This window comes from Mesoplodon mirus (assembly GCF_964341445.2).
Source record: "Mesoplodon mirus genome assembly, chromosome: 12".
Taxonomy (NCBI): Eukaryota; Metazoa; Chordata; class Mammalia; order Artiodactyla; family Ziphiidae; genus Mesoplodon; species Mesoplodon mirus.
This window is the reverse complement of record NC_138988.1, coordinates 11692177-11715709: the sequence shown is the minus strand read 5'-3', so window position 1 is coordinate 11715709 and position 23533 is coordinate 11692177. Positions and strand designations below refer to the sequence as shown.

General features: G+C 42.4%; 1 protein-coding gene across 1 annotated transcript in view; it reads left to right on the top strand.

Annotated features, from left to right (window-relative positions):
* Positions 1–23533, top strand: part of ITPR1 (inositol 1,4,5-trisphosphate receptor type 1) — a 329901-nt gene that overhangs the window by 149542 nt on the left and 156826 nt on the right. Inside the window, exons 14-26 of the mRNA XM_082638311.1 lie at positions 2341–2440; positions 3429–3589; positions 4110–4251; positions 6861–7019; positions 9124–9296; positions 11130–11249; positions 12254–12448; positions 14987–15238; positions 15769–15910; positions 16646–16799; positions 17833–18020; positions 21731–21869; positions 22387–22445. Coding sequence (XP_082494437.1) covers positions 2341–2440; positions 3429–3589; positions 4110–4251; positions 6861–7019; positions 9124–9296; positions 11130–11249; positions 12254–12448; positions 14987–15238; positions 15769–15910; positions 16646–16799; positions 17833–18020; positions 21731–21869; positions 22387–22445 — 1984 coding nt within the window. The remainder of the gene's footprint in view (positions 1–2340; positions 2441–3428; positions 3590–4109; positions 4252–6860; positions 7020–9123; positions 9297–11129; positions 11250–12253; positions 12449–14986; positions 15239–15768; positions 15911–16645; positions 16800–17832; positions 18021–21730; positions 21870–22386; positions 22446–23533) is intronic.

Below are 23533 nucleotides of genomic sequence, written 5' to 3'. Positions count from 1 at the left end.
AAAAGTTAAGCTCCAAGCTTTCAGTTATACTTTGAAAATAAGAAAATGAATCCAAGTTCCTCAGAAGAAAAAATGCACATCTCTGTCAAATTTCTTGTTCATGTTGTTTAATTTATATTCGTGCTATTCAGAGTAAATACCACTTGTAATTTTCAAGACAGTTAAAATGAAGGAAGTTAGAGGACCTACTGAAGAGATGTGCCTGGTTTAATGTGCCCTCCCCCGTGCCCCTTTCCCATGAACTTGTGATGCTACTGTTTTGAATTCCTCTTAATGCAAATGACTTCCATGCTGTCCTTTCTGCTCTGGTCCCACCAGTGTTTAAAGTTCCAGCTCAAGTTTTCTGTAACAAAAATATTCCATGACTCCCTGAAGCCTCCTTAATCTCCTCCTCTAAAAGTACTTACCTTGACTGTCTCCCATCTTAAAGCCTTTCTAATGTGTCTCCTGTTACTTTTGCTTGGCGTGCGTTCATTTCATCTCACTAATGCGACGGTAGATTCCTTAAGAGCAAGTATTATGTCACTACTTCTTTAAAAGAAAAGCAAATTTGAAAAACATTGTAAAATGATCCATGCTCATCATAAAAAGAAGCAACAACAAAAATATTTTAAAATCTCATGGAGAACAAAGAGACAAGTAAAAAATTACATAAAATCTAACCATTCAGAGGTAACTACGACAAACATTTTGGTTTTCTGTAGTTGCAGACATGTCTCTGGGCACACAGATAACCTGTGTATAATTTATCATAAATGAATCATAAGCTATTTTTAACATTTTTTCCACTGAACAATATATCCTGTACATACTTCCAAGTGAACAAATATCGATTGTAATCATTTTAAAGAACTCTGTACTATTCTGTCTTACATACTATAATTATAACTAGCCCATTACTGAGACATTGAGTTGTTTGAAAGATTTTAACTATTATAAATAATGCTTTGTTGAACATCTTTCTGCCTCATTTTGCACCTGTGCTGTCATATCTTAAGAAATATAAAAATAAGATTGCTAGATGAGAAGGTAGATACATTTTACATGTTATACAAAGCGCCAGACTCTCTTCAAGAGTTTAACCTGTTGACACTCTTACCATGAGTGTGTAGAACTCATTTCTCTAAGCTCTGTAAGCTCTCTAAGCTCTAAGTACTGGGTTGTATCCGTTTCCAGGATCTTTGGAATATGATACAATAAAATGATATATTGTTTTAATTTGTATAAATTGAGGAAGTTGAATATGTACTTGGATGTTTATTGGTCATTTATGTTTCTTTATTAAATTACTGGTTTGTGTACGTGTTCCATTTTCATTTCCAATATTCATGATGTTTTTCTTACTGATTTTTAAGATCTCTCTATATATGTGGATTAATACCCTTTTATACTATATATTAATCTTTTATTTTCCCAGGTTGTCATTTTTCTTTCAGTTTTGTTCATGATGGTTTTTAAACTTTTTTCTACTTTTGCTGTATGGAAATGTAAAGTTTAAACTATGTAATAAGATGTATTCATCTTTTGCTTCTAAAATTTGGAAATCTTGTACTTTGTTATGTGCTTCAAAAGGCTTTCCCTCTCACAAGATTATTACATTTTTACTCACATTTTCTTCCAGGTATTTTATGGTTTTATTTTTTGCTATATTGATCCATATGAAAATTTCAATTACTGCTTTATCATCTCTCATGATAAGCACTAATAGGTACTCAGTAAATACTTTTTGTTACTCTGTCTCATGCTCAGTTTGTTCTGAGATAGTCATTCACAGTGTATAATTTTATACATGCATACCTCAGGAATACTGTGGGTTCAGTTCCAGACTATCGCAATAAAGCAAGTCACACAAATCTGGGGGTTTCACAGTGCATATGAAAGTCACGTTTACAGTACACTGTTATCTATTAAGTGTGCAATAGCATTATGTCTTAAAAAACAATGTACATATTTAATTTAAAAATACTTTATTGCCAAAATGGAACCTATAGACTTGAATGATGAACAAACCTTTAATTTGTTCAAAAAACAGAAAAACAGTGTCTGTTAAGGGCACTAGAGCCAAACATTGATAGAATGAGGTGTGGCTGCATTTAGAAATACAGCACGAGACAATCACCTTAGAGTGATTATGAATGGTTTGCCACTGTAGATCTGTCAAAGTGTATCTTAGACCAGAACTGTTTGCTCTTAAGTTTATGCTGTCCAGTGTGTGTAGCGGAAAACCATTTTGGTATCCTTTTTTTATTCTTATGGGATGTATTCTAGGCCAGTGGCTATAGAGAGCCTAAATAGCCCTGTCCCTAAAATCCTTTTTCTTCTTTTTTTCTTTTCCTTTAGAAACTCATATGTCCGGCTCAGACACCTGTGTACTAATACCTGGGTTCACAGCACAAATATCCCCATTGACAAGGAAGAAGAAAAACCCGTGATGCTAAAAGTAAGTCCCTGAACTTGGCTGCCTCCCTTGGCCTCATGCTCCCGATAAAAGGGCTCCTTTGAGGGCAGATGGGGGCGTATGGAGGTCTGAAGTTGTTGCTTCGGCAGGAGCATGGTGGCAGACAAACTTGAATGTGATGAAAGAATTCTTTCCAAGGGACCTGGCTAAAGCAAGCCCAGTGCTTTTGAAATAACTAGAACCTTTTATTTTGTTCCATAGCTTCTGCCCTAAAGATTGAGCAATTGTCTGGATTTCATGTCTGTCTGAAGGCTGATTTTGGCTGGGGGAATGTTTGCTTGTGCCTTGACATAAGTCACATACCTAGTTGATTTCCCACAATCTTTATTATTTCTTTATTTCTCTTTGTATTTAAATGTGTACTTTTATTTCTTGAAAGTTCTTCCAACCTCTTTAATTTCTCTCCCTGAAGCCCACCTCTCCTTTCTTGCCTTGTTCAGGATCATAGAGCATAAATACACAGACATAGGGTTTTTCTTTTTAAAAAATGGAATTATACTCTCACATAATATTTTTTGGTGATGGGGAAGATTCTTGGAATTTTTTCCTCTACTCTAATGAACATTTTCATGTGTATAGAAAGCTAAAAGATCAGTACAGTGTCTACCCTTATAACACTCTCAGAAACAAGAATTACCATTTTGTACATTTGATTTTTTCCCTATGTATTTATAAATGTGTTTTTAAATTACAAAAGTTTCAGATGCTCCCTGTAACACATGAAGCTATAAAATCATAGTACTGCCCCATTTCCTGCCTTACTTTTCTCCACAATACCAACCTCTAGAGGTAACAGCTGTTGATGATTTGGGCTACATCTTTCCAGATGTTTTTCTATGTCCGTTTATTTGAACCACAAGAGAGCTCTAGGCTTGTTGGATTGCCCCATGTCCCATAAATACAGTGTTTGATTAATGTCTTACCCTGTCAGTCTAAGAGGCTGTTCCACAAAGACCATCTTGCTTTTCAGATTGGAACCTCTCCCGTGAAGGAAGACAAAGAAGCATTTGCCATAGTTCCTGTCTCTCCTGCTGAGGTTCGGGACCTGGACTTTGCCAATGATGCCAGCAAGGTGCTGGGCTCCATAGCTGGGAAGCTGGAGAAGGGCACCATCACCCAGAATGAAAGAAGGTGAGGGCTCCCTGCCAGAACCGGGCACGCTCATCATCACCCACTGTGGGTTTTTGAAACCCCTTGCAGAGAGAGAGGGTGCTTGGAAGAGCTCCGTGTGAGAGCAGCAGGCCTTAGCATTTGTGGGTGGCTTCAACTTGTGGTTTTCAAGAAATAATTACCTTTGCTTTCACTGTTCTGAAAGTCTCTAAACTTGTAAATATCTCCTTCTTTCTCTGTTTCCCTGTCTCCAACTTGGTCTCTGGAACTATCTTACTGAATGTCAGGGGTTGAGGTTACTCTGAGATAAAATGTAATGTCTGATATTTTGTGGAGGTGGTAATGTTTTTGTGGACAATGAGGTATTGTCTCTATTTCACTCTTATTGATAATTGGCCTCAACTGACACTTTCAAGGAAACTGGGAGAATGGGTTTGCTTCTGCTTAACTGGTTCCTTTGGCCTGAAGGCTTCCAAGGTGAAGCTTTCAGCCTGTTGCACGTCGAACACTTCCCGTATCTAATAGCTTTTTTCCTCCTAAGATCTGTAACCAAGCTGCTGGAAGACTTGGTTTACTTTGTCACTGGTGGAACTAATTCCGGTCAAGATGTTCTTGAAGTGGTCTTCTCTAAGCCCAACAGAGAGCGGCAGAAGCTGATGAGAGAACAGAATATTCTCAAGCAGGTCAGTAAGTGGTGACATATTGGGTTGGCTTTATAAGAAATCAGTTGTATCACTGCTCTTATAGAGGGATGTGAATGATTTCCACCTCGCAGGCTGGATCCATTGACTTTAAAAAAAAAATAGACTTAATTTTTTAGAGCAGTTTTAAGTTCACAGCAAAAGTGAGTGGAAAGTAGAGAGATTCCCTGGGGACCTCATACCTCCACACACCCACAGCCTTCCCTGTTATTAGCATCCCCACCAGAGAGGTGCATTTGTTATAGCTGATGAACCTACACTGACACATCGTAATTGTCCAAAGTCTGTAGTTTACATTAGGGTTCACTCTTGGTGTTGTACATGCTATGGGTTTGAACAAATGTATAATCACATGTATCCATTATTATCACGTCATACAGAGTAGTTTCATTGCCCTAAAAATCCTCTGTGCTCTGCCTATTTGTCCCTCCCTTTCCCCCAACCCTTGGCAAGCAACCATTGATCTTTTTTTTTAACATCTTTATTGGAGTATAATTGCTTTACCGTGGTGTGTTAGTTTCTGCTGTACAACAAAGTGAATCAGCTATACGTATACATATACCCCCATATCTCCTCCCTCTTGCGTCTCCCTCCCACGCTTCCTATCCCCTCTAGGTGGACACAAAGCACCGAGCTGATCTCCCTGTGCTATGGGGCTGCTTCCCACTAGCTATTTTACATTTGGTAGTGTATATATGTCCATGCCACTCTCTCACTTCGTCCCAGCTTACCCTCCCCCCTCCCCGTGTCCTCAGTTCCATTCTCTACATCTGTGTCTTTATTCCTGTCCTGCCCCTGGGTTCTTCAGAACCATTTTTTTTTTTTTAGATTCCATATATATGTGTTAGCATATGGTATTTGTTTTTCTCTTTTTGACTTAACTTCACTCTGTATGAGACTGTAGGTCCATCCACCTCACTACAAATAACTCAATTTCATTTCTTTTTATGGCTGAGTAATATTCCATTGTATATATGTGCCACATCTTCTTTATCCATTCATCTCTTGATGGACACTTAGGTTGCTTCCATGTCCTGGCTATTGTAAATAGTGCTGCAATGAACATTGTGGTGCATGACTCTTTGAATTATGGTTTCCTCTGGGTATATGCCCAGTAGTGGGATTGCTGGGTCATATGGTAGTTCTCTTTTTAGTTTCTTAAGGAACCTCCATACTGTTCTCCATAGTGGCTGTATCAATTTACATTCCCACCAACAGTGCAAGAAGGTTCCCGTTTCTCCACACCCTCTCCAGCATTTATTGTTTGTAGATCTTTTGATGATGGCCCATTGATCTTTTTATTGTATTCATAGTTTTGCCTTTTCCAGAATGTCATATAGTTAGTATCATACTGTATGTACCTTTTTCAGATTTTACTTCTTTCACTTAGTAAAATGCATTCAAGTTTCCTGCATCTTTTCATGGTTTGATAGTTCAGTTGATTGTTAACACTCTTGTTGAATATCAGCCGTGTGAGAATTTCCCTGTTAGGAACCCCAACAAGAATTCAGTTGACAACTTTATTTTCCTCACAAATAATATCAAGTGCAGTGTATCCTTAAGGTTATTTCATGTGTCTGGGAGATTTGGAGTATATGATAAACTCAGAAGGCCTGTAGAGGCTCTTATGGGGACCATTATAAGTCACCAAAAAACCTTCCTATAAATGAAGAATGAATAGAAAATAAAATGAACTCACAGAAAATACATAGATGATGTAATTTGGCATAAAGTTAAATAAACTGGGGTAGAAATAAATTAGAATAAACTGGGGTAGAAATAAATTAGAGGGAGAAAAGTGACAAGTCCAGGGTAGATGAAGTACATGGAAATGTATGCCATACAGTTCTCTAAAGCTGTTGGAGGCTGGGCCACTAGAGCCAAAAGAAAAACGTGTTAGTTACAAGTCCCATAGTTCTCCCTAGGAACTTGGAATTGAGAATCCTTTCTCCTTTTGGACTGTGATAGACAATATTTATTAACACTCCATCCTGTTTCAACAAGGGTTTAAAGTCCCAGAATAAATTATGCCCTGCTGTTTGATGTGATAACTGCCAAATAAGACCTCTGGCTTAATGCCCATGCTCTTTTCCACAGTAGTGATTCCTAGAGGGTCTGAAACTGTGGAGGAGCCTTCGTTGATCACCTGTGTGAGCACTACACTTATGACCTGACACTTACTATCTACTTTAATCCTTACAACACCCTTGTGAGCTAGGTATTATTTTCTCTCTATTACTGCTGAGAAAACTGAAGGTTACCTTGACCATGATCTGTACCTGTAGGAAAGTAATAAAGATGTGTAATTTCAACCTAGAATCTGCTGATTCCAGAGTCTGGGCTCTCAGGCAGTGCTTGAAACACTGCATTTTCAAGTATTTGAGGACCAATTAGGTCTAGGAGGACTGAATTCAGGGAGGAGCCAGTCCCAGGTGATGGAATGAATGCAGTTTTCAGGTTCATGATTGTTTGCATAGAGAGATTTTCCTATATAGTTTAGCCACCCTTGAGGTTATATTACTTCCAAACAGAAGATTAGCCCTTAAAACAGTAGGTGATGGCAGTTTGTATTCTTTTCTTTCTGCAAACAGATCTTCAAGTTGTTACAGGCCCCATTCACGGACTGTGGTGACGGCCCGATGCTGCGTCTGGAGGAGCTGGGGGACCAGCGGCACGCACCCTTCAGACACATCTGCCGCCTCTGCTACAGGGTCCTGAGACACTCCCAGCAGGACTATAGGAAGAACCAGGTTGGGATTAAGGACCAAGGGAAAGTGATGGGCAGCTTCCTCCCTGAAGTTCATGTACTTTCCTCAATGAGTTTTAGGTGTCACATGTATATTTATTTAATAGTAGTTCATTGTTAAGTTTGCTCTTAGAAAGGAAACGGATTTCTTTTGCAAGCCTGGGAAGATATATTACAGAGTTGAGAAGGATACCCGAAAATTCCCCTTCTACAGCCACCTTTGAATGAGATTTCTTTTCCTTGACATTGGTATTACATATACAGTACTTCTTATGGCCCATTCCCGTAAGACTTAAGGGCACACTGATTCCATGTGCTTATATTGAAGATGGAGTGAAATCTTTTCTTCCTGTCCCATCCATTTCCTCCATCTCTGCTGGTAACTTTCTCTTTGTTTTGGTTCTGGCTCATGTTTTATGACATTCTAAGTCATCAGCTGTATGATGACAGTAAACACACACACAACCAATATATTCTCTCCGTGAATTAGGTGCTTTAACCTCTGTGAGGGTTCCTAACAATTGGACATTCTGAGGCATCACTGTATCAGTAGTTCTTAACTGGGAGTAATTTTTCCCCCAGGGGACATATGGAAATGTCTGGAGACCCTATTGAGTGTCATGAGTTGGGGATGCTACTGGCATCTACGGGGCAGAGGCCACGGATGCCATTAACCTCCGGCCATGCACAGCACAGCCCCCTGCAACAAAGAATTTTGCGGCCCAAGAAGTCAGTAGGTAGCGCTGAGGTTGAGAAACCCTGCGCTCCGTAAACTACTCTAGGTACACGGAGTGATGCTTATTGTAACCGGAACTCCGATCCCTGCCTTGTGTTACAAAAGGTTTTGTTTTTAAGCTCTGAATGCTCCTACATCTGGCCTTTAAATTTAAACTGTTCTCTGGAGTTAAAGGTTTTTGTGTGTCGTCATAAAGATAGTGTTGATCCTAAGCAGTGCTCTAAAATGTTAGATGTAACTTTGTTAGCTAGTATTTCTAAACCTTTCACTTTGCCTTTGCTACTGTTTAAATATAAAATATCACATACCCGTGATGCTATGTTCGGTAGTTTTATGGTTGCTATAAATCTACCTCTGGTGCATGAATACCATACTCACACCACGCTAGTGCCAAAGTGATTTTATTCTCTTCCAGTGAGGATACATCAGAGTCTGTCGTGTGTGCCAGGACATTTTGCTTGTACATGAGGGGAGTAAACCAGTCCCTCTTGCTGCAACTCTGGATGTCTTTGCTTGGTTGCTTATGGGCCCTGTGCCAGCTGGCAGTATTATATCCCTGGGGGCTGATGAATTCCCAAACATGCATCCTTATAGAGTGAGGGCTGAAGTGTGGCCCATGTCTGCTGTGTTCATCCTGAGTCACTTTTAGAATTCTGGAATTAATGAAAAAAAATTATACCAAGTTTCAAGGGCCGTTTGAACTTTGAGCAAGCAAATAGTCTGTTTTGGGCAGGGAAAATGTCTTTGAATGGCAACAAACAAATATTCAGAAGAGGCTTCCTGGAGTTCTTAAATATTTCTATGGAATGTCATGTCTGATCCCCAAAAAGAAGCCAGAGGTGTTTTCATATGTTCTACGAATATACTTGACTGGCTTACGTATTCCTAACTTGTTTCTGCTACCCACTGACTTAAAAAATGTATTTTCACCCCAGATAAGGAAAACGCAATGGGGTAGCATTGTTCTAAATATCCAGGTAGGCTTGACTGTGTTTAATCAGCAACACAGAGCAGTGAGGCACGGTTAAATCCTCTTGAATTAGTAATAAAATCAGAGCTGAAAAACAACTTTTGACCTTTCGAAAAATAAGTTAATACATTAAAATTTATACAGTGGGCTTAATAAAAATGCCTATCTGTAAATACAGGATATTTTACTTAATTACATCTGTGTGGCAGGTTGAGTAAAAATAAAGGATGCGAGCGAGTGTGCAGCTGTCGCCCTGGGTTAGAAAGTTGTGGAAAGATGCTCCCCTGCGACTTCCCTCATGGGCAGTGGTGCTCCCCAGGGGCTGCTGCCCCCTCCCTTACTTCCAGCCTCATCCCACTGTCTCCAGTCCTCCCCACTCACCTCGCTTTCCTTCCTTACAAGGAGTACATAGCCAAGCAGTTTGGCTTCATGCAGAAGCAGATTGGCTATGATGTGCTGGCTGAAGACACCATCACGGCCCTGCTCCACAACAATCGGAAACTCCTGGAAAAACACATCACCGCGGCGGAGATCGACACCTTCGTCAGTCTGGTGCGAAAGAACAGGGAGCCCAGGTGAGGCGGAGGCGGGGTTGATAGGCAGAAGGTGTCTTTGCATTTCCGATGCAGGCACTGAGCGGGTCATGGTGCTTTTTCCTGGATTTCCTTTGTTTGGGGCTGTTAGGGAGGGACAGGTTTTTTTTTTTTTTTTTTTTTTTTTTTTGCGGTACGCAGGCCTCTCACTGTTGTGGCCTCTCCCATTGTGGAGCACAGGCTCCGGACGCCCAGGCTCAGCGGCCATGGCTCACGGGCCCAGCCACTCCGCGGCATGTGGGATCTTCCTGGACCGGGGCACGAACCCGTGTCCCCTGCATTGGCAGGCAGAGTCTCAACCACTGCGCCACCAGGGAAGCCCAGCATTTTTTTTTTTAAACATCTTTATTGGAGTATAATTGCTTTACAATGGTGTGTTAGTTTCTGCTTTATAACAAAGTGAATCAGTTATACATATACATATGTTCCCATATCTCTTCCCTCTTGCGTCTCCCTCCCTCCCACCCTCCCTATCCCAGCCCTCTAGGTGGTCACAAAGCACTGAGCTGATCTCCCTATGCTGTGCGGCTGCTTCCCACTAGCTACGGGTTTTGATTGGGCAGGTCTTGACAGGCTCTTTGATGAGTAGCTGAAAGACCTTGGTATGGGAATGAGAGCAGGGTAGCATCCTAGCTGCAACATTTACCAGCTGGGTGACCTTGAGCTTTAACTTCCTCATCTGCTAGATGGGTCATTGTGAAAATTAAATGAGAATAAATACATGTGAAGTGCCTGGCACTTAGTAGGTGCACAGTAAATGACAACTATCGATCACTCATTCACTTCGTAGCACCCCATGGTGATCAGTTAGAACTCCCCCAAATATCATCAGTTAGTCTTTTGCACACATAGTTGTGACTTGAGTGTTTTTGTTTACGTTAGTGAATTCTGTCAATTCTGTTGCATTCATACAGATCTCCCCCTCCCCCTACGCTCTCTTCCCTCTTTTTTCCTCCTTCTAATTAATTAAGATGCACACCATTTCAGGTGAAGTGAGAAATAGTTTACAGTGTGCGTATCATGAACGGTGACACTGGAAAGCTGAAAGTGTTCTTTTAAAAATGACGGCCCCCACCCATAAAATAACATTTTATGGCCCATTCTTATGTGCCAGTGTGTGAACTAAGTAAGCACTTGGCATGAATTAGATCATTTAATCCTCAGAAGAACTCTCTGACGTTCTATATTAGCCTTTTTTGTCGATGAGAAAACTGAACCACAGTGAGGTTAAGTAATTCCCCCCAGATAACAGTACATATCAGAACGTAGTGGATAAGAACCAGAACCAGGGTTCTGATTTGGGCCTCAAACATCAGAGCCTTGCCCCTCACCACTCTGGGTACCCTGCATCCTAACCATGTCTTCCTTACATGAACTTCTTACTTGGTGGTTCCTTCTGTTCATTTTTACCTTGTCAGCTCTTCCTCACAACAGTCACTGCCATCCTTCCTCTTTTGCTTTTCTTTCTTTGCTCTCCCTCCGTTCCTCTCTCCCTCCCTCCCTCCCTCCTTCCCTCCTTCCCTCCTTCCCTCCTTCCTTCCTTCCTTCCTTCCTTCCTTCCTTCCTCCCTTCCTCCCTCCCTCCTTCCTTCCTTCCTTCCTTCCTCCCTCCCTTCCATCTATCCATCCATCCTTCCTTCCCTCTGGTGTCTGGGTTTCTGGGGGTTCCATAGATGCTGACATTAAAACCCAAAGCCTCACTGACTTGTGTTAAAGGAAGGCTGGGTCAGTCCTGTTGAGGGAGAGCCAGGCTCCCAGAGCCCAACCCCTGCTCTGTCTACAGAAACTGTTTTATTTGGTTTCTCTTTCTCGATAGATTCTTAGATTACCTCTCTGATCTCTGCGTGTCCATGAACAAATCCATTCCGGTGACCCAGGAACTGATATGTAAAGCTGTGCTGAATCCAACCAACGCTGACATTCTGATTGAGACCAAGTGAGTGAGGTCTGTGGGTTTAAGATAAAGAGAGATGAGAACGGGATTTAGGTGGAGAATGTGTGGCTCAGTGGATGTCTGTGCTCAGGTAATAAAACCCAGCTCCTTGATTTCTGAAGTCAAGTTGGCTGGCTATTGATCGTCCTCTTGCAAAGGTCTTGATCAGAGGAATTATCAAGTTTGCTTTTGGTGTGGGCTCCTCTGCATGGTGATGTCACATACTTTGACAGTAATGTGAGCTCATCAGGGAACATTTTACACACCCTTGGTTTAATTTTAAGAGTTTAAAATTCTCTAATTATGATCATCAGTTTAAAATTTTAATGGAGGTAATTCATTATTGATATTAAGTCATTGTAGGGAAGAGCTTGTTAAATCATCACTGTTCAAAAAGTGTTAATTGGTCCACAGAAGTTTTGGTAATCGTAGCAATTCGTTTTTAGCAGGGGAGCAGTTTTCCTGAGAAGCATAGTGTCAGTAATATTTAAATGTTAAAAAAAATGTTTAAAAGAAGTTTATTTAAAAAACACTAAATTATGCTCTAAACTAGTGATTTTTTTTTTGTTTCTCATGCATAACTTAATTTTGGGCTTGGGCTGATTCCGGCTTTCTCAACCTTGGCGTTTTGATGTTTGGGGCCACGTAATTCTTTGCTGTGGGTTCTGTCCTCTGCACTGTAGGATGTGTAGCAGCCTCCCTGCTTCTACGTGCTAGGTGCCAACAGTACCCCTCCCATTTGGTTGGGACAACCACAAATGTCTCCAGACATTGCTAAATGTCCCCTGGGAGACACAGTCACCCTGGTGGAGAACCCCTGGGCTAAAGCGTATGAAGACGTTAATGTTTGGTTCTTTGTGGTTCTGCCGATGGGAGAAGTGAAGTGGCTTTCTGTGTGTGTCTTTGTGCTGAAAGTGCAGCTAGAGTTCAACGCTTTAATACAGTTGATCAGTGATGAGCAAGGATTTCAAACATAATGAGTTTCCCCCCCTCCTCTTATTTTCCAGGTTGGTACTCTCTCGTTTCGAATTTGAAGGTGTTTCTACTGGAGAGAACGCTCTGGAGGCAGGAGAGGATGAGGAAGAGGTGTGGCTGTTTTGGAGGGACAGCAGCAAAGAGGTTCGCAGTAAGAGTGTGAGGGAACTGGCGCAGGATGCTAAAGAGGGGCAGAAAGAAGACCGAGACGTCCTCAGCTACTACAGGTGCGAGGGCGGCATGGGTGTCCTCTGATGAGATCGTCTGTCAGAAAGACGGATGTGTACTTCGGGAGTTTGTAGAGTGTAAGGTTTCATTGATACTTAGATAGGACATTGCTCTCTGGGTGTGGCTCCGTCAAAAGAAGGCTGAGTGTTTGCATCAGCCCCCGGTTACAGTTGATCCCTACATAGCATGGCACATGACACGGATATATTTTGTAGTAGTTAAGAGTCAGGCTGCGGGGTCACGTCTCTACATAGTAGTTTTTTTGTTTTTTTTTTTTTTGCGGTACGCGGGCCTCTCACTGCTGGGGCCCCTCCCGTTGCGGAGCACAGGCTCCGGACGCGCAGGCTCAGCAGCCATGGCTCACAGGCCCAGCCGCTCCGGGGCATGTGGGATCCTCCCGGACCGGGGCACGAACCCGTGTCCCCTGTATCGGCAGGCGGACTCTCAACCACTGCGCCACCAGGGAAGCCCTACATAGTAGCTTTTTGGCTTTGGTCAAGTTATTCACCTCTTTAGGTCCCAGTTTCTTTATCTATAAAATAGAGACAATAGTTACAACGTCATAGAACTTTTGCAGACAGAGCTAGGAAATGTGTGTGTCTGTACACACATCTGTTTGTCTACGTAGACACACACATATCTATTTCTATATTGATCTATATAAATGTAAACAAAATCATGAGTTCACATCAGTACTTCCAGTTCTGTTCCAACACTGTAGCGTGATTCTAGCCTTCACCCTTCTGTATTCATAACTCCTTCCTCTGACAGCGAGAACCTGGCTGGCACTGTCCCCGCCATGTTGCTCAGTCTCCATCGCTGCCAGTCACTTCCTCCTTCCCAGCGTCACCTCGGTCCCAGCTCTGAGATGTGCTGACTCAATAAATACTTTTAAAATAAAAGAAGAGGGAAGGAAAGATGAGGAAGTGCTTACAGCATTTTTTAATAGAAATAAATAAAACTTTGCAATTACAATGCCCTTTGTTACCTCCTATATTCTTTCTCTCCATTCAGGCAGATGGTGTGTGACCTTCCACACTCTTTGTGTGTATATATTTTACATTTCTGTACATTCATAAATAATATATAGTATTTTGTTGATTCTTAAAATTGTATATAAATGGTTCCAGAATCTGAGTTCCATTCTGAAATCTGCCTTATTTTTTCATATTGTTTCTGAAATGGATTCATGCTAATGGTGGTAGGTCCATTTCTTTCATTTGGACTGCTGAATGCTATTCCATTTTATTACCGTGCCACATTTTCATTGCTCTTTGATATTCAGTGTATGCCACAGTTTAGTTTTTCATGTCGGGAAATATCCTTGTTCAAATTTGTGCATATGTGTAGGAGTTTCCACTCCACACCAGGGAATTATGAGATTGGGGGGTATGCATATTTTAAACTGACCAACCAATCCTAAATTGGCTATTTTGGTGTACACTCCCGCCAAAAGAGAACTTTTATTTCCCTTTGTCTTTGCTATCTCTGAATACTGTGATGCTTTTTTAATTTTTGTTAATCTTACGAACATGAAATAGAACATAGGTTAATCCTCGTTTCACTGATATCTAGTGCGGTTGAGAATATTTCCAACTCATGATTATTGGTAATAAATAGGGTTTTAAAGTTAGAAGCTAGAATTTGCCACTGTGGAACCTTATGGCTTTCTTATTTCACATTATGGGTATGGTTACTCTTTTTTTTTTTTTTTTTTTTTTTGCGGTACACGGGCCTCTCACCGTTGTGGCCTCTCCCACTGCGGAGCACAGGCTCCGGACGTGCAGGCTCAGCGGCCATGGCTCACGGGCCCAGCCGCTCCGCGGCATGTGGGATCCTCCTGGACCAGGGCATGAACCCGCATCCCCTGCATCGGCAGGTGGACTCTCAACCACTGTGCCACCAGGGAAGCCCCTGGTTACTCTTTTAATGTTTGCTATGTCTTCTGCTGACAGTGAATGAGAAAGAGTGTTTCAGTGGTCAGATTTGGAAGTCAACAGAGATCATACGTAATTAGGTGAGGAAGAAACTAACATTTTGAGGAACCCCCTATTTCTTCTACCATGTTTTTCACGTGTGTGTAAAAGTCAAAGAGGAGGGCTCTGTGGGATAAGACCCTGAAAGTATCATAAAATTTCTAAGCAGACTCAGTAAGGGTCTGAAACCTTTACCATTTCCTATGCGGTCTTTCATATGCTGCATAAAAGCAGAACTAAAGAAACAGGCAACCGTTTTCAGCCTAATGCTTCCCCCCACCACCAGCATTTTATAAAATAAACAAGGGCAAAATGGCATCAACTAGCCATGTAATTACTCCCACACAGCAGGGTAGGCACATGTGACTGTTGGCGTGGCTTGAACTGTTCCTTTTTCCGCTTGGTACAGAAGCCAGAGTTTGCATACACAAGCACGTGAAGAGTGTTGATGTGTAAGTTCCCGTGGCCGCCTGTCACTCCCATGAGATTTGGGGCCCCCCGTGACTCTCCTGCTGTGTGTTTCCATGAGCGTGAGCCCTGTGTAACTTTCCTTTTCTCCAGGTACCAGCTGAACCTCTTTGCGAGGATGTGCCTGGACCGCCAGTACCTCGCCATCAACGAAATCTCAGGCCAGCTGGACGTGGATCTCATTCTCCGCTGCATGTCTGATGAGAACCTGCCCTATGACCTGCGGGCATCTTTCTGCCGTCTCATGCTCCACATGCACGTGGACCGAGACCCGCAGGAGCAAGTCACTCCCGTGAAATACGCCCGCCTCTGGTCCGAGATTCCCTCTGAGATCGCCATTGATGAGTGAGCCTGGCTCCTTCACCCTGTTAAGACCTCATTCATGTTGCTTTAAAACTTCCTAGTTACAGTGTTCTGTGTAGCAGAAGGCAAACCACTTATGGTCAGGTTAATAAGTCTAGTTAAATCAGAGAGGAAAGATAAGTCATTTTTTCTTTACGCTTATGTTATAATTAAGGGTGGCAAATGTTATTTGTTTCCTCAAGAATGTAAAAGATGGCATGATTGTCCTTTTATATCTCTTTTATTCAACAAATGTTTAAGTGTCTCCCGCATGCCAGGCTCAAGGAATCTATCTGGGAACAAACAAGAAAACTGTGTGTACACTAGTGGGGAAAGACAGACAGTAACCAAGATAAAGGACTAAAATATATACCTTGGTGTGGTGGGTGCTGAGGAGGGAAAAGTAAAGTAGGGGCAGGAGGGTGGGAAGTGTTGGGGTGGATGGTGTTAGCTCTGGGGGCTGAGCAAACAGGGAAGGCCTCACTGGTCAGAACTTGAAATTTGATTTCCTTTTCTTTCTCCTTTCCTTTTAGCTATGATAGTAGTGGTGCTTCCAAAGATGAAATTAAGGAGAGGTTTGCTCAGACCATGGAATTTGTGGAGGAGTATTTAAGAGATGTGGTGTGTCAGAGGTTCCCTTTCTCTGATAAGGAGAAAAATAAACTTACATTTGAGGTAACTCATGGTGAAGTGATCTGTGTGTTTTGTCTGCTTTGTATTGATCATTTTTCTATGGGGTAAATAGAAAATAGGTGGTGATTTTCTTTTATCATGATACTCTGGTTTTGTAATAAAAAGGAATTCAGCTCAGTTTTGTTGCAGAGTAAAATAGAACTAATACCAGTCACTTGGCTTAAGGTAGTTATGCTTCTGGAAGAAATACATAGGGTGAACTGAATCATGTAAAAGGATAGAACATTATGTGTAATCTGTACATTATATTAAAAGTGACAGGAAAGAAACAGTCTGTCTTGGGATCTGTCATAGGTTAATCATTTGAGGGCCATAAATCCTTATTACCTTTGAGTTGAGTATTTCTCTTTGAGATCACTTTGCCTTTTGAGGAATTAGATTTCCAAGGACTGCTCTGTTATCTGTGTCCTTGATTTGTATACCTTGGCTTGCCCTGTATTATCTCTGGGAAGCTGCACAGAGCCAATGATGAGGTCAGTGTTTTATTAACCAGTCATCAGAGCAGATCAGTAGCTTTGCAGGGTTTTGTTTCTTATCTTTTCTCCTTATGAAACAAAATGAAATTTGGTCAGGAACTGCAAGGAAAATGAATGCCTTCTCTTACTGTAAAGAAGGTCAGAATCAGTCATTTATAAAATAGTCAACCTAAAATGGAAGTGAAGGATACTATTTATCTAATACCATCTTCCTCCTCTCTCTCTTTTTTAAATACAATAGGTTGTAAACTTAGCTAGGAATCTCATATACTTTGGTTTCTACAACTTCTCTGACCTTCTACGATTAACCAAAATCCTCCTGGCCATATTGGACTGTGTGCACGTGACCACAATCTTCCCCATCAGCAAGATGGCGAAGGGAGAGGAGAATAAAGGTGAGAATAACATGGAGAAGCTGAGGAGGGAGATCTCACGGCGCCCATACGTCGTGACATGCTTGCCCGGCCTCTCCTCCTGCTCTTCTCATACTTACTGTGTGATGGCGCGTCCTTTCTTTGTCCTTTTCTTCTCAACTTTTCATTATGAACATTTTCAGATATAAATAAAGGCGGAAAGAATAGTACAGTGGACACCTGTAGACCCACGACTTAGAGTCAATGATTGTTAACACTTTATTGTATTTTTTATAGTTATATATATGAGTCTGTACATTTCACTGCACCATTTGAAAGTTGCCTAACACTTGCCTAATGCTTATGTCTTAAAGATACATGTCATTGTTTTTGATGTGTCATGAGGTCCTCAGATGTTTATATTAGTATATGAGTAAGTGAAATCCAGACTGTGTCTGGGTATCCTATTTCCAATTTGTAAATAGGAAAATCTGCCTTTTATGTTTTTTTCCCCCTCTGTTTTAGGGTCGTAGTAGACACATACTAGGTAGTCATGTGTGGATTATTGTTTAACTGGTCTCTACAGCTAGAATAGAAAAAGTACGTTTACTTACGTCCTACTGTCTGTTAGGGCCTGTGCTCAGTCGTTTTGCATACATTTTGCCACTTAATCTCTGTCAGTTGGGCTCCGTTATTCTCATTTTATAGTGGAAGAAACTGACCCTCAGAGGTAGCATAATGTATTCAAGATCAAGTGGCTGTTGGTAGCAGCACCAGATGTGTGTCTTGTTAGCTCCTGCATCCCTGGTTCTGTGCACAGCAACAAGCATGTAGTAGGTGACCAATAAAATTTGGCAGGTGAATTAACATACATAAATGCTCCATACTCTTTCCCCTACTCCTTGAAGCCCTGCATTTCTGATGGTTGTTAACCGTTTCAGGTTCCCAGGGTCTTAGAATGTATTGGAACAGAGACATGTTAAGTGATTTGTCCCGAAGAGCCTCTGCCGCTGGCCAGGTGCCCAGAGCGTACACCAGGGATGTCATGACCAAGGTTTGTCCTGGCCCTTCCTAGGTAGTAACGTGATGCGGTCCATCCATGGGGTTGGGGAGCTGATGACCCAGGTGGTGCTCCGGGGAGGAGGCTTCCTGCCCATGACTCCCACGGCCACCGCCCCTGAGGGCAACGTGAAGCAAGCAGAGCCAGAGAAGGAGGACATCATGGTGATGGACACCAAGTTGAAGATCATTGAAATACTCCAGGTAACCATGGGCCGGGGTGGGGGCAGGGTGGGCGGGAGTGTGCTTCCCAGGGGACCATCTGCATCCAGTGTCGCTGCTTTGATGGAGCCCTAGGCTTTCTGGGAAGAGAGTGGAGGTAGAGTCTTAGCTCAGCCTCAAGTGCTGTTTCTGAATTGGCCCTCTGCTCCCTGTGCGGTCATCTCCTGTCCCTCCCCAGCATGCCCTGTTCCTCCAGCCATGCCACACTTTCTGCAGTTACCTTACATTTCCCTAGTCATTGGTCTCTGTCTTCACCCACTTAGAATTAACTCACTTACGCTTCTATACATAGCTGAATTCCCTGTTTTTTGTCCATTACTCAGTCAAGGTTCCATTAAGTTTGTAACTCCTCCCTCAATCCTTCCCTTCCTCCCTCCCTTATTCATTCATTCATTCATTCAACAGCCATTTATAGAGACTGATTCCATGCTGAGTACTTTTTTTTTTTTTAACCTCTAACAGTGTTACTGTAAGAGGAATATATTTGTTTAAATTTTGAGTACCACATTACAAATTAATTATAATTATACAGTTTAAACATCATCTACCATTTCAGTTAACAATGAGAATAAAGCATATTTGTTTCTAATGCCTTTTTTTATATGCATTATCTCATTTAATTTTTTTTTCACACACACACACACACTGTATTTTATTTTTACAAGAGATAAATAAACTGACACCAAGCATTGTAAATGGATGACCACAACAAAAGCAAGAATGTTTGCAATTACCAAACACGAAACACACTCAGACTATGTCGTAATATTGACATTCAGTCCCGTAATCCTCCAGTGTAACAGCTACTTTGCAGTGAAAATTGATTTGTATATTTTTTGCCTCTGAGTCCTTGTGGGATTTTTTTTTTTTTACTCAAACAGAAAATCACAAAAATTATAATCATCCTCATCAGTTCACTCAGTCCCACGTAATTAGTTTTTTTTCATCTTGATCTTTTGTTAGCACTTTTATGAATTCATCAGTTTTCCATTAGAGTTCTGAAAATGCTTATTCATTCAGTTCAGCTGTATAGTCAGTTACCAGAAACCTGTCCTTGTCAGAGCATGCCGAGTACTTTTAAGCACTGAAGATGCAGCAATGAACAGAATCATTCCTGCTTACATTTTGATAGGAGGCATAGACATATAAAAATGTATATACTAAGGATGTTAAAATATAAGAGTCAAGATGGTTTGGAGGCCATTGGGGTTAAAGGCCACAGGTACTGTTTTTGATGAGTTGTCAGAGAAGGTCTCCCCATTAAGGTCACGTGATCAGAGACCTGAATGCAATGAGGGAGCTAGTATGTGGGTATCTAGGAAAACAGTCTCCGGGACTCCAAGAGGGAACAATAAATGCAAAGGCCTGAGGAGGGAGCATCCTTGACGAGTCTGGGAACAGGTCAGGTTCAAGAGAGAATGGGAGAAGATGAAGTGGGGAGTCAATACCTACAACCTCTTGAGTGGATTTGCTGTAAAGATGAACAGAGAAAAGTGGGAAGGTGGCTGCAGGGTGATTATTGGTAATATTTAAGTTGGGAGATGTCAGCAAGATTGTCTGCTGAATGGGAGTGATCACGTAGAGAGGGAAGACTTACTGATGAAGGGGAGAGAGGACAATTGTAGGAGCAAAATCCTGGCATAGGCAAGAGGGGCTGGGAGCCAGTTTGCTGGAGAGGCCGTGATCTTCCATATGAGAACCTCCCAGCCTACCAATAGTGTGCGTTTTCCTCTTTCTGCTCCTTGGTAATTTTTTATTCATTAACAAAGTCAGCTGTCCCTTCATGAAAAGAATACTGTTATCACCTTTCTCTTTCATCCTGCACTGTCTAATCTCAACCCCGGAACATGGAGTAGAGAACTATAAATGTTTACAGATTTGAGGATTTTTTTTGGATTCTGAAATCACAGTTAGCTAATGGTTTGAAAACATCAGTGGGACTCCTCAAAATAATTACTGAAGGCAGTAAAGAGTGATTTAAATAAAGAAGAAAACTCATTGAATTTATGTCTGACCAAAAGTAGAGAAGGATTTCAAGGATTTCTTAGGCCTTGGCTTACAGGTCCCAAGTATGTGAATATCGTGCATGTTTATCAGAATTGATGCGGTGTGAAACTCGGTTACATCTTGAGGTCTACTCACTGTCGTAGTCTGAGAACATTTGGTTGATGGATTCATTCTTTCAGCAAATACTTACTGATCCCTTACCATATGAAAGGCACTTTGCTGGGCTCTATGAGGAATGCACAGATGCTTTGGACACAGGCTATGTCTACAGGGGGTTTATAGTCTAATAGGAAGATAAGGTGTGATGAAGCTGTGTGTACATGGAAATAAAGCCATGAGAAAAGTGTTCTCCTGAGATACAGCTAGGTCATGTGATCCTATTTAGTAAGGACCAGAGGAGGTAAGATTTTCTCGGAGCCTTTAGGCCTGGACGGGATATGTATAGAAACAAGGGGCCGTTCTCAGGTGGATGGAGCAGGTTGAACCAGGACATGATGGCGCATGGGTCCATAAGCTGTTCTCCTTGGGCAGGGACGTGGAGTGTGCTGAAATGAGGTTGGAAAGGCGGACTGCGCCATGCTCTAGGGAGCTCTGGGTGCCTGAAGTATTAGGACTTTACTCGGTGGGGAGCCTTTGAACGTTTTCAAGCAGGGGGCTAACCTAAGAAGAAGCACCTTTGAGATGTGGATCTGGTAAACTTGCTTCTGTAATGGCCGAGGAGGGGGATAGAGGCTGTGAGCGGGGGTAAACGACGGCAGGAGAGAGATCTGTGAGGAGTGGCAGAGGTCGAACCAGCAGGGCTCAGTCACTGATGAGGTGTGTGTATCAAGGAAGGAAGAGTTGATGGTCCCGAGGTTGACTGAGGGTGGGAGAGCCCAGGCAGAATGGACACTGTTAGTTTGGTACAGTACTGAGTTTGAGACTCTGGGAAAACACCAAAGGGGATGTCCAGCAGTCAGTAGGAAACGTGGACCAAGAGCTTGGAAGATAAGCCAAGGATCTGTTTCAATCCAGGAGAGGTGACAGCCCTGGCATTGGGTAAGGTCGCCAGGAGGGCCAGACAGAGATAAGGAGAGAACGGAAGGGAGAATGTCAGTAAGGCCCTTAAACAATGCCAGGTGGTTGATCTTTCTTTTTGGCTCCAGCCACAAACATGGAAAAAGTGACTTTCTGTTGGAGTGAACTGGGAGGGGATACAGGGAGTGAAAGAAGAGGGAGCCCAAGGGTTTGTATCTACATCAGAGAAAACAATCAGTAATAGAAAATAAGACCCAAACTAATTTTCAGTACTGAAAACACATTTTTGTCTGTCAGTTCTTTTAAAAGCAGCCAACTTCACTCTTCTTAAGGCCCAGAGTTGGCATTCAGTACTTGCTGAACTAAAGCAATGTTTTATAGAGGATGGAGTGGAGAGTGAGTGATGTGTTGTTCTGAGCATTAAATTAATTGCCGGGACGCTGGAGTTTACACTAGAAGCTAAGGTTCTGTGGGCAAACTTGCTATAGTCCTAGAAGTCTTTTGTTAAAGTGACTGTTGAAATCTAAGCCCAGTATCTGGCTCACGTAGTGTTTAAGGTGATTGATGCAGCAGACGCCAGGCCCAGCCAGAGTGCGGTGGCTTGGCAGAATGTTCCAGGTGGTCTGCTAATGTAACCAATCTGTTTCCATTTCCGCTTGAATCTTTAGTTTATTTTGAATGTGAGGTTGGATTATAGGATCTCCTGCCTCCTGTGTATATTTAAGCGGGAGTTTGATGAAAGCAATTCCCAGACTTCGGAAACATCCTCCGGAAGCAGCAGCCAAGAGGGACCAAGTAATGTACCAGGTTAGTGATGCCAGAATGGGGCTTCAGCCATAAAATGGGACCTGGGCCTCATGAAAACTGGATGTCCAAAGAGTATGTTCTAGAACAAGGGTAATATGTGAACGTTTTTGAAGATGACTGCATTTTAGAATGAGACCCTGGGAGTTACCCTTTTGGGGCAGGGGAATAATTGAAAGGGCCCAGATCCCTTCTGGGATAGATCTTATTTCCTTCCATCTTGGAGTGTCTTAGTCATAAGACAGCTGAGGGTTCTAGTGTTACGGTGAAATACAAAAAAACAAAAAACCCAAAACAAAACTCTCTAAGAAAATTTACTGTCCACTACCAACTTTTACTTATGGTGGATGCTTTTCCCTGCCCAGGAAATAGTGGTGATGGATAAGGAGAACGGTGGTGGTAGAAATAACCCCACCTATCGAGGCCTGAGGGGCAGGGGCGAGCGTGTTTGGGGGGAAGTTCACGAGCAGCGCGTTTTCACCCCTTCCTGCACCTGAAGTTCTCTTCTCTGACTTTACAGGTGCTCTTGATTTTGAACACATTGAAGAGCAGGCCGAGGGCATCTTTGGAGGAAGGAAAGTATATTTTCACTTTCTGTTTTGTAGGTGGTTCTAAGATGGGGGAGGCTTCCCCTTTACTGTACTAGGAAACGTTTAGTCTTCGGGTTTAGGTTGTTTGACTGCTCTCTTCATAACTCTAAGTACTCAGGTCAGAGTGATCTTAGTTGGGTTCATGTGTGTGTGTGTTTCCTGCTTACAACAGAAAGAATTGACGGAGGTTTCCCAAAGTACACACATGACAGAACTTTTTTAAATGGTGAGGAAATAGAGTTGAAAGAAAGGGGGGGCTCAAAACAGAGTGAGTGTAGCAAGATCATTGCTGCTAATGGGCTGCAGTCACCCCCAAGCCCTTTAGAAGCCAAGCAGCGATGAAAAGGACACAGACACTTATACTGTTCTTTCATTGTCCCTAACATGAGATTAATGTATGAACCCTTTTCTAAAGGATGAGATTGCTCAGTGTTGACTCAAAACATTGTTACAAGACTCAAATACCTATAAGCCTCAAACACCGGCAAACTTGGTATAAACACCCTCTATGCATAACTCTTAGAATATGCAGACTTGGTTGAGTTACCTATTGCCATGTAATAACCTACTCTCAGAACTTAATGGATTAGGGCTTCCCTGGTGGCGCAGTGGTTGAGAGTCCGCCTGCCAATGCAGGGGACCCAGGTTCGAGCCCCGGTCCGGGAAGATCCCACATGCTGTGGAGCAGCTGGGCCCGTGAGCCATGGCCGCTGAGCCTGCGTGTCCAGAGACTGTGCTCCGCAACGGGAGAGGCCACAGCAGTGAGAGGCCCGCGTAGCGAAAAAAAAAACAAAAAAAACTTAATGGATTAAAACAACAGTCATTTTATTGCCTCTCACAGTTCTGTGGGTTGACGGGGGCTCAGCTGGATGCTTCTTCTGTTGGTCCCTGTTGGGTCTGTCGTGCAGCTGTGGTAGCTGTGACTGGGGCTGGCACATTCATGTTGCTCTTCTCGCATTTCTGGCTCTTTGGTGGAGGTGTCAGTAAGGCTGGGACTTGTCTCTCTCTGCACACGAGTATCTTGGGCTTCTGCATAGCTTGGTGACTGGCTCTAAGTGTAGAGCCCAACAGTGTGCA